A 10,015-nucleotide genomic window follows, 5' to 3' on the forward strand; every position below is an offset into this window, starting at 1 on the left:
TTCCTGTTACGATGGTGGGGCTGGTGGTGTTCATCATTGTCTTTTTAACCTGCTTGAGTTGTTCTCTTTCAGACGAATGAGAAGGGTCAGGTGGTGACCAAGACTGCGCTGCTTAAACAGATGGAGGAACTTATAGAAGAACCGGGTCTGACTTGCTGCATCTGCCGGGAAGGGTACAAGTTTCAGGTAAAGTGAGATACATTTGCAGAGCCCTCTCACCAGCTGAGAGGACTCGCCAGTATCCAGCTACACAAGGGCTGGTGCGATGGCTCTGGGAGATGGGGAAATGTTGGGTTGTGTTCTTGGGATCAGTAATTCCAGAGGTGTTTGGGAAGTGGAAGTGTGTTTCCAGTGAAAGCTTGGATGTTTTCAGTGAAAGCTGGAAAAAGATTTGATCGGCGAAAGTTTGAGGTAGGGACTGGGACAGATGAAATTGAGTGCAGTGCCAAAGTAGCACAAAGTGTGAACTGTTAGAGAAGTGCATGATCTTTAACATAGCTGTTGTGTCATTGCAGCCTACGAAAGTCCTCGGTATTTATACTTTCACCAAACGCGTTGCACTAGAGGAGTTTGAGAACAAGCCCCGAAAACAACAAGGATACAGCACAGTCTCTCACTTCAACATTGTCCACTATGATTGTCACCTTGCAGCCGTCAGGTATGTTCTGATCGCCGGCTGGAGAATGGTGGTTGATATTATTTTCCGAGGTGGTTAGTGAGCGTGGCACTTGGCCTTGTAACTCAGGAGGAGTTTGCTTATGACTTGATTACTTTGCAGCCGGGAGACAGCCATGGGCTTCTCTGTTGTGGTCTGCTTTAACGTGCCAAATAGAGGCCAGACCTGCACGCTGAAAAGTGAAGTCTATAATTTAAAGAAGTTGTGGAATTGACAATTTTGTGATGGTTTCTTAGACAAAAAAAACTTGCGTACTTGTAACTTTTCTGGGTGTGGCTTGCTTTCTCAATGCAGACTTGCTCGCGGCCGTGAAGAATGGGAGAGCGCAGCCCTACAAAATGCCAACACCAAGTGTAATGGGCTCCTGCCGGTCTGGGGACCTCATGTGCCAGAGTCTGCTTTTGCTACTTGCTTAGCACGGTGAGTAGAAATAGTTACTTCTCGAGCTGTTTTGCGTTTGGGTAGGTGAGTCAGTACGTTACCACAGAGGCGTGCTAGTTTCAAAGATGATGGCAGCTAAATCTTAGTAAACTTGAACCATTTACGATTCTGCCATCAAGAGTACATCTCCTAAAAAAGTGCAGGTGTCTGTTTGCTCCTTGGCTTCATATAAATAAATAAATTCATTACCTCTTTAGCCCCCAGTCACTCCTGAAGATGCAGTGTAGTAACAATGTTGATTCATTTGCGGCCCAATGACCCCCTGCTTTACAAAAGAAATCTGTCTGACACCAACGGATTCCCTTGTGTAGATTTCCCGACCTCTGTTGGATGGTAATGATTACGCTTACCTAGAGCAGATGGAGATGGTTCATCCTGCTGTCATTATTCTCGTCCACCTTCTGCTGGGTTGGTACAGTCACGTCAGAAATCGGGAGTAGTAACATCTTTGATGCGTTTCAGCCAGGGTATCCCAAGCCCTGGACAAGGATGGGAAAATAGTATCGATGAGTGTATCTACGTATGCAGATGGAATTGGGTTTGCCAGGGTAAGCTGAGAGCCTCCCTTTGGGGAGGTTAATCGAAGGTGGCAGTGCTTGCATATTTGTATCCTGTTCATTCTTTAAAGCTTTTCTATGGAATGGTTGCTCAGATTCTGAGCTGTGTTGTGGAAGAAGGAACTGTATTGTTTTTTAAAAGCTTTTAATAATGTATCGCTTACTGCTGTTTTTTCAGGCACAACACATACCTCCAGGAATGCACAGGGCAGCGGGAACCCACCTACCAGCTCAATGTCCATGACATTAAACTGCTATTTCTCCGTTTTGCGATGGAGCAATCATTCAGCGTAGATACTGGAGGAGGAGGAAGGGAGAGCAACATACACCTTATTCCGTACATAATCCACACGGTGCTCTACGTCCTCAACACGTCAGTACCTTTCTCTTACCAACAACCTCTGCCTTGCACTCTTAGTCTCAGAAAGGTCTATAAGGGCTGCAACCTGGGCTTTGTTACATGTATGTGGCAAGAAAGATGGGAAATCACACAGAAGTTTTAGGAGGAACCAAATTGCGCATTTTAAGCAGACAGTTAGAGGTTTACATTGTTTGGAGTAAAGTGTTGCCGCCTGAACTTGCAGAATGACAGGGAACCTATTGAGTAAAAGCAATTGGGAATTAGCTTCTCTTTCCATTCTGGATGTAATTATTACCTCTGGGGTGAGCAGTAGGGTTATTAGACTAAAGAAACACTGCCAGCTTAATTTTCTCTGGAACAGACAGGAGAGAGACACTATGATGAAGTAATGGTTGTTAGTTGAAAACTTAACCCTGGTATCATTTTATCCGACATGAAAATAACAGAATCAGTTTTGGTTCTAGTTTTGACGTACTGCAATTCTCCTGTAGCATTCAGGTCCATCAGATTTTCCTGATATTTTTACAGGGTTTTTTTTTTAATTGTTATTTTTTCTACTGGTCAATAGCAACACAGGAACACTGCTGCTGAAGTGTTTCAGTAATCTTTATACAAAGCATAAGTATCCGGTGTGCTTTGGCTTGACACTATGTCTAAGTGTACAAATCTATAGCCACCTAAATGCTTTTGAGTGCATGAGCTGGTTTTGATAATGCAGTACCCCGTGTGAAGATGTAATGCCTTTTATTTGTGTAGTTAGATACCAGAAAGTAATACTAATTAGAAGAGGGTATAAATGTTACAATATATGCCTGTTCAACCAAGGTCACTCCAAATGGAGTGCAATGAAATCTCTCTCACTTTCCCGCCTGGAATTAATCAACATTTTGGCTCTAATACAATTTGTCTATTGTTTTTAATATCTATCTCCAGATCCCTGCACTATTGTTTTCTGAGTCCCTTGGGAGACAAATAAATGAAACTGTTCTTTCATCTCGTTAGTCTGCTTACTGGCACCAGAGAGCCCAGAACCCGCTGTGCGGCTGTTGTATGAAAATGCATTATGTACTTTCCAGACATTATTTTTTTTCTAAAGACATGTTCGATATTAAATGGAGAAAATGAAGAGCTACTAGTTGGCTACCAGCTGCGTCACGTAGCAAATGAAAAGGTTGCACAACACTGACACCCAGACAGAGTTTTATCTGCTAGGATGCTGCTTTGTACCTTCCTGATAGGGGGAGTATATCTGACTTAAAAATGGAGGGACTTAGCTGGTTGGCAGCTTTTTCCTGATGAAGTAGAGCAACAGACTGCGGTAACGTGTGATACATCTCTGCAAGATCTGCTGTAACACAGAGTTTGCACAGTCACCTCTGGGGTGTCAGGACTCCTGAAGAGACTGGAGCTACGGGAAAGGAAAAAAAATTATATATATAAGCTTACAGTAAATACACTATCTTTGGGGGTTTGAAATTGGCCTGTATTCTTCAGTGATTGCTTTTGCGGTAGATGAATAACATAAATTGATTCTAAGGTCTTGCTGTAGGAGCTGCAGTCACGTGCTTAGTGTTAGGTGGGAGGTGGTACAACCCGAACACATGGACTGGCTGGCCTGACTCTATTTTTTTTCTCTTAAAAAAAAAGAAAAAAGAGCTCTACAGTTGTATTGCCCTCTATTGGGGCGATGCCAACGGCCTTGCAGACCTCTCCAGTACCATGCACAGACAGCTCCAAGGAAAAGTGAGTTCGCTAGGCTTCTTTGCTTCACTGGGAGCAAATACTCAACCAGTGGATGAATTTGGGAAAAACCTGATAGTGCGAAGCTAGTACTGCTTTTTCCTGCGTAGGACTGGGTGAATGTTGTACCTCAAAGCTCCTGAGATGTAGCAAATTAAAATGTAAGACCCAGAACATCTGCTGAAGCTTTTCTTGTGTTTCAGAACTCGAGCAACTTCGAGGGAGGAGAAGAACCTCCAGAGCTTCATGGAGCACCCCAAAGAGAAGTGGGTGGAGAGTGCCTACGAGGTGGACGGGCCCCATTATTACACCGTGCTGGCGCTGCACATCTCGCCCCCGGAGAAGTGGAAAGCCATGCGAGTGGAGGTCCTCAAGAGGCTCCTCGTCACCTCCCACGCGCGAGTGGTGTCACCAGGGGGAGCCAGCAGGTTAGCCACGACCCCACGGCTGCTCCTCCGCAGCTGCCAGCTTACTCACGTTACTGCCACAGTAGTCAGAGCCGCACACAGCTTATGGGGAGCTAAGGACAGGAGCGTGCATATTTTAGAATAGCAGATATTAACCCTTCTGAGTAGCTTTGTACGCAGCATTGCAGAGGTACGAGCAGGAGCGTTCAATTCTGGAGGTTTTTGGGAGTGGATCAATCAGTTGATCAGTGGAAATGATGCTTTTGCTAGGAGTATAGCTAAAAGTAGGGAAAAAGTAAAATGCTGATTTCCCCTCCTCAAGTGAAACGCTGTAGTAACTTCTGTTGTGTGCTGTCGCAGAGCTGCTAGCATGCTCTCTGCTTGCCTCACTAAAGAAGCTCTTTCTGTGCTCTTTTGATCAGTGCACCAGCTTCCTTAAATAGAAAAATAGAAATAGAAATCAAATGCCATTGCATTTAAAAAAGAAAGAAATCAATAGCAGCTGTCAAGCACTTGAAGTACAAGAATAAGTGGCTGTGCCTCCCTGACAAAAGCACATATTTCCAGAGAAGGAAGGGGAATTCCAGTTTCTGAAAAGATGATTTTAAATAGCTGTCATAATTAGGAATAAATTCATTATTATTCTGAGTCGCCTTAAAGGGCATTCTTATTCTGATGACATTAATTATGTGTTTGATAAAGTCATTACATTGTAGTAACGCACAACACAGCATGCATCAATGCTATTAGAGGCATCAAAAGTGAAAGAGCTTTTAAAGGAGCTCCTGTATTGATTTCTGGGGTAGTTTCTGCTGTTCGAGCTCAGCCTGCTCTGTGTTCGTGTCTCCTGTTTCCGCCACCCTGCCTGAGTTCTGGTAAAGGGGTTTTAACAGTCACAGGAGATATTATCGTGGAGGTCTGTTCTCTCGGACACAAGGGCACACAGCTTTTCATGTGGCCTGCAATAGAGACCGGTAAAGCAAAGCCCCTCTGCGGGTTTGCTGTGGATGTTTGGCGTTTTTTAAAGCCCTCAGTAAATGATTCAGTTTCTTTCCCAATTTATCTCTAAGCATGTATGTAATATAAGCATATTGAAATGGACATAGCAAGAAACTTGGAGCTAAACCATCCAATCTCTGGAATTTCAGGGGAAAACACTGAGAAATAGTTCTCAGGAATTATGTCAAGGTTTATTCAAGGGCTTTCTTTAATCCCTGCAGACGAAGAGAGCACAAAGCCTTCCACTGATAATACCTCTCAGAAATAGAAATATGGCAATTCTTATTTCCAAGGTCTGTGCTTATTTATTCTTGAGGAAAATCAGGAAGAGGGCGACGGATGGTGAAATGCCCTGTGGATTAGCGCCAATACCTTGAATTCGTAGGCAAAGGCACAGGGGAAGCCAGCGCCTGTAACATCAGAGTAATATGTCTGCATACAAAAGATTAAAATTAGCATTCCACGCTGGATGCAGTACAAGGGTGTTATCCGGGAGCACCACCATTCAGAGTACATCGGGGTAGACTGAAGGTTGGAGAGACATAAGGACTCGCTGCTGCCTTTACTTGGAGAGGTGGAGAGAAGGCGCTGTAGGAACCAACAGTGCATCTCAAAGCAGCTGAGGATCAACTCGTGGTCCTAAAAAGGGCCCGTAAATCTTATTAATGAAGATGCAGGCAATACTCTACATTCCCTCGCACTTAAGTGAAGGCAACAGATAACTGCCTGTGCCCTGTCCTGTGGTCAGGTGTTTTATCCAGCTGCTCGGCGGGATTAGTCAGTGTAAGACAGATTTGAGGAGAATCTAGCCAAAAATGTCTTCTGTCTCTGCCAGGAGCTACAGCCATCACGGTTTGTCTGCAAGACCAAAGCGTGGGATACTCAGCACTTCTGGGTTTTAGAAACATTTCGTACTTAAACCCAGAGACTAAATTACCGGGGTGGATAGGAGTGTTCTGGGTTTGTTCTTTTTTTGTAAATATAGTTTACAAATTCCAAAGGACTGAATCAAGTGCCCGATTACCTGCTCGCTATTACTGAACCAAGAATTCTGGCTAGAAAAACCCTATCGATGCTTTGCAGTCTAGCTTTCAGCTGGAGTTTGGGAGGAAACTATCCTTTTGATTTTTTTTTTCCCTTTGCTCCTGACTGTGACCTTTCTAAAATATTCATGAGAGAAGCGAGGCTTCCGAAGTGTTAATGTCTAACTTTCTGCCGGCAATCCATGCATAGCTGATGAGCCTGAACCAGCTTACATTAATGAAAACGCGGCAGCTATTATATGAAGTAGCTGTTCCAGAAGGTAACTACCAGACTTAACCCACAAGGGCCTTTTAGTTTTCAATTAAAGGAGCAGACTCCAATTAGATCAAAACCATTCACATAAAAAGAAACTCTGTCTTGCAGTATTTGGGAGTCTAGAATTAGCCTCGCTCTAAGTTGCTGTTCTTCCCGTGGAAATTTAGTCACCTTTACTAATTGGTTTTCCTTTAAATAATTAAGCCTAGCTGCCCAAGCAGGCTGCCACCTACCAAGCCGTCTGTTTAAGGGCAGATGCACAAATGTAGCCTTTTAGAATAAGAGCAGTGAAACGTTCATTTTCCCAAAAAAAGACCCAACTTGTGGCAGATTGCAGTGGGGCCCGTGGTCAGACGATACCCTTTTGTTTTGTCTTGCTGACTTGCGTCACTGACAGCTGAGCTAGTTCTAGATGTATAAAAAAGGGCTTTTTTTTTTCCAAAGCTTTTAAGTGGTGAGCAGGAAGCGGCATGTGATGGAGGCAGATGTACCTGAGAAACACATGCAAGAAAATTCCAAACCCATTAGAGGTGCTGGCAGGAGGTTCCGCCTTGCCAGAACCTGTTTGTGATTAATCCTGTAAACTTTGGGAGCTGTTATCCCAGGACAGCTCTGCACCTTTTATAGCATTTCTTCAGCCAGATGCTGAATTTCCAAAAGAAGTCCTTTCATGGTGATAGAATAACCAAGAGGATATAAAATGGGAATTCCTTTATTTCTTCAAGGGCAAGATATTTCCCTCAGAGTCTTTCAGAAACACTTTGGTGAGTTAGAAGCAAAAATATGTTCTCTGTCATTGATACAGACTGTGGCTGAAACCTAGTTATTTCCTCTAGTTATTTCTTCAGGAATCAGCTCTCCTCCAAGCAGCACACGTACAAATGAGGGCTGTGCATTGTTTTTTCCGACCTTCCTGTTTTCTTCCTACATACTCTTAGCAGTCCGCTTCCCTCTGAGCTTGTTTTCTTCCTGTGAAATAAGGTTTTACTGGCTAACTGCTTAGCTTACAGTAGGCACAGCTGGTGAAGTGATTTCCTATCTGTAGGAATCGGTGCGCAGAAGTCGCGGATGCCCAGTGTTTCTTTCGTGTCCAAGAGCGCACAGCAAAGCTCACTCAGAGCCATTCCCCATGCGTATTAGCGATAGGCGCTTTGGCCGTTTCAGCTTTCACGCTATTCATCAAATCGGTTACCAAAGCATAGTAAAGTGATTAACTCAGAGATTGATTTCGTTATCTTCCTAGACTGGCAGATAAGACAGTGAAGGAATACGCCACATACCGCTCTGGCCTTCTCTTCTGGGCCCTAGTAGATCTCATTTACAACATGTTCAAGGTAAGAAAAAACACCGAAGTTCATCTCTATCAGCTTTCTAACCTGAGCAACTACATGCTTTTGAAATAGAAGGCAGAGTTTGAAGCCCCTTTTTCCAAGATCCTCGTAAACATAAAACTTCCCCTTGTATGAGCAGAAAGGCTGCAAGAAGTGGCCTCTGCTTATTGTACGCCTTGTGGTTTGGTGTCTGAAGGATTGAGAGACTTCTCCAGTTCGTAGCGCTCCTCTCGTGTCATGTTTTTGCTTATTTTTTTTCTGTTTGTGGTTCACTAAAGCAATGACATTCGGAGCGGCACCAGGGAACCAGTTGGGTAAGGAAGGGAGGTAGGGGCATCCACCAGAAAGAAACTTGCCGCTTCCAAAGAGCGTTAAATAATTAGGGTGAGAAAATCCCCGCGACCTTGTTTGCATTCTGTACAAAAAGATTATAAAGTCACACATGGAGTACCTTTTTCTATGTGGCTTGTTTACAAGAGGCAGGGGTTACCAGTCCAAAAGTAATGGGAAAAAGCATCGGGATTTGTGGTTATTCTTCTAAACAGTTATTTTTTGGACTGATTTGGTCCCATTTTCCCCCTCTCCTAGAAGGTGCCTACCAGTAACACGGAGGGAGGCTGGTCCTACTCTCTTGCTGAATTCATACGACACAACGACATGCCAATACACGAAGCTGCAGACAAGGCCCTGAAAACCTTCCAGGAGGAGTTCATGCCAGTTGAAACATTTTCCGAGTTTTTGGATGTGGCTGGTAAGTGTGCGCTTTCCCTTTTATAGGCTGTCTTATGCAACTCGTGACTGCCGCTTGCTTGAGACAGCAGCATTCCTGACACTGCGGCAGCAGCTTGTTTGTACGAGGCAGCAAGAGGAGGAGACCTCGGCACTCCAGCTATTGCCTAAGCTATTTCAAAAGCAGTTGGGAGACACGCTTGAGCATCCCCAGACAGGAAAATTTCTCTCACCTGATCCTGCGGGTCCTCCCCCTGCTCCATGAAACAGACATCGCGGCTTAAGGATGGTTTTGGGTATACGTGGTTTGAAGGCTGATAAACAGATGTGACCGTGTACTAGAGGCAGCAGCAGCTCAGTGCAGCGAGAGTTCCTGCCGTAGGGATTTTGGTATCCCCGGGAGCTGGGAGATGCTGAAAATTAATGTGCAGAGAAGCAACTCTTAATCCTGTCACAAGTTAGTTGTGCCCCGGGCCACTGTCCAGTGTATGGAGCGGCCACACAGCCAACTAGCAGGATCCCTCTAGTAGCTCTGTTGCACAAGAGCAAGTGCCATATGGATTTAACGTACGCACTTTGGTGCCTTCTGCACATGCATCCAACAAGAGTTTATCTTCGTCTCGTCCATACTTAAAATAACATTGCAGCTGTCATTGTTAACTTACACATGCCCTAGCACAAATCCCCAGTGTGGGCAGGAGAAACCGCTTTGTGGATCTAATTATTCTGTATTGTCTTCTTTTGTTTAAAGGACTGTTATCAGAAATCAATGATCCTGACAGCTTCCTCAAGGATCTTTTGAACTCCATCCCCTGAGCCGCCAGCACAGAGAAGCGTTGGGAGAGACTACACTAGCTTGCCTTCCATCCCTTTGTGTTCCTCCTTGTGCAGTCTGTCCCTTCCCTGAGGAGTGCTGCAGTTTTTTTGGTTGTTTTTGTTTGGTTTTTTTTATTTTCTACAATTTTTCTTCTTGGAGTGATTTGGAATTTAGATTTGTTTTATCTTGTATTTCAGCGCTTCTATCTGTAAAGCCTTGTGTATTCAAGCTGGTTGAAAGAACTTGTACAGAGAGGAATCCAAACGAGTAAATCTTAATGCTTTAGTGTGCACCTCTTTGAAGTTAAATAAATCGAACAAATGGGTAAGATGGGTTTGACTAGTATTTTAACCATGCAGTAGCCTAAACGCCAAGTTCTTTCTCATCTTTTCTTTCAGAGGTCCTTCTCTCAGGGCTCAGAGCTGCTGCTCTTTCTGGCCCATAGTCTGGACAAGGAGACACAGGAAACAAAAGGCTCATAGTGAGCAAGGAAGCAAACTGACACTGTCTTTACTGATTGTACAGAGCAGGTTTCCCCCTGTGGGGCGTGAGCCTTAGAGACTTGTGGACTGCAAGGACACCGTTTCCTTCCACCCCTTCTTCACCTGGGTGAGGGCAGCTGTCCCAGCCGCAGTCATCTCCCCTGACGCTTCGTATT

The 10,015-nt window shown here is 44.4% G+C and overlaps 1 protein-coding gene across 1 annotated transcript in view; it reads left to right on the plus strand.

The window, feature by feature from the left end:
- The window catches only part of UBR4 (ubiquitin protein ligase E3 component n-recognin 4), a 79,636-nt gene extending 69,951 nt beyond the window's left edge, over nucleotides 1-9,685 (plus strand). The window contains 8 exon segments of the mRNA XM_009889995.1: nucleotides 73-186; nucleotides 516-658; nucleotides 971-1,096; nucleotides 1,853-2,047; nucleotides 3,979-4,203; nucleotides 7,724-7,814; nucleotides 8,400-8,562; nucleotides 9,292-9,685. Coding sequence (XP_009888297.1) covers nucleotides 73-186; nucleotides 516-658; nucleotides 971-1,096; nucleotides 1,853-2,047; nucleotides 3,979-4,203; nucleotides 7,724-7,814; nucleotides 8,400-8,562; nucleotides 9,292-9,356 — 1,122 coding nt within the window. The 3' untranslated portion in view covers nucleotides 9,357-9,685.
- The last annotated feature ends 330 nt before the right edge of the window (nucleotides 9,686-10,015 follow it).

Source organism: Charadrius vociferus, unplaced genomic scaffold (genome assembly GCF_000708025.1).
Source record: "Charadrius vociferus isolate BGI_N301 unplaced genomic scaffold, ASM70802v2 scaffold838, whole genome shotgun sequence".
Taxonomy (NCBI): Eukaryota; Metazoa; Chordata; class Aves; order Charadriiformes; family Charadriidae; genus Charadrius; species Charadrius vociferus.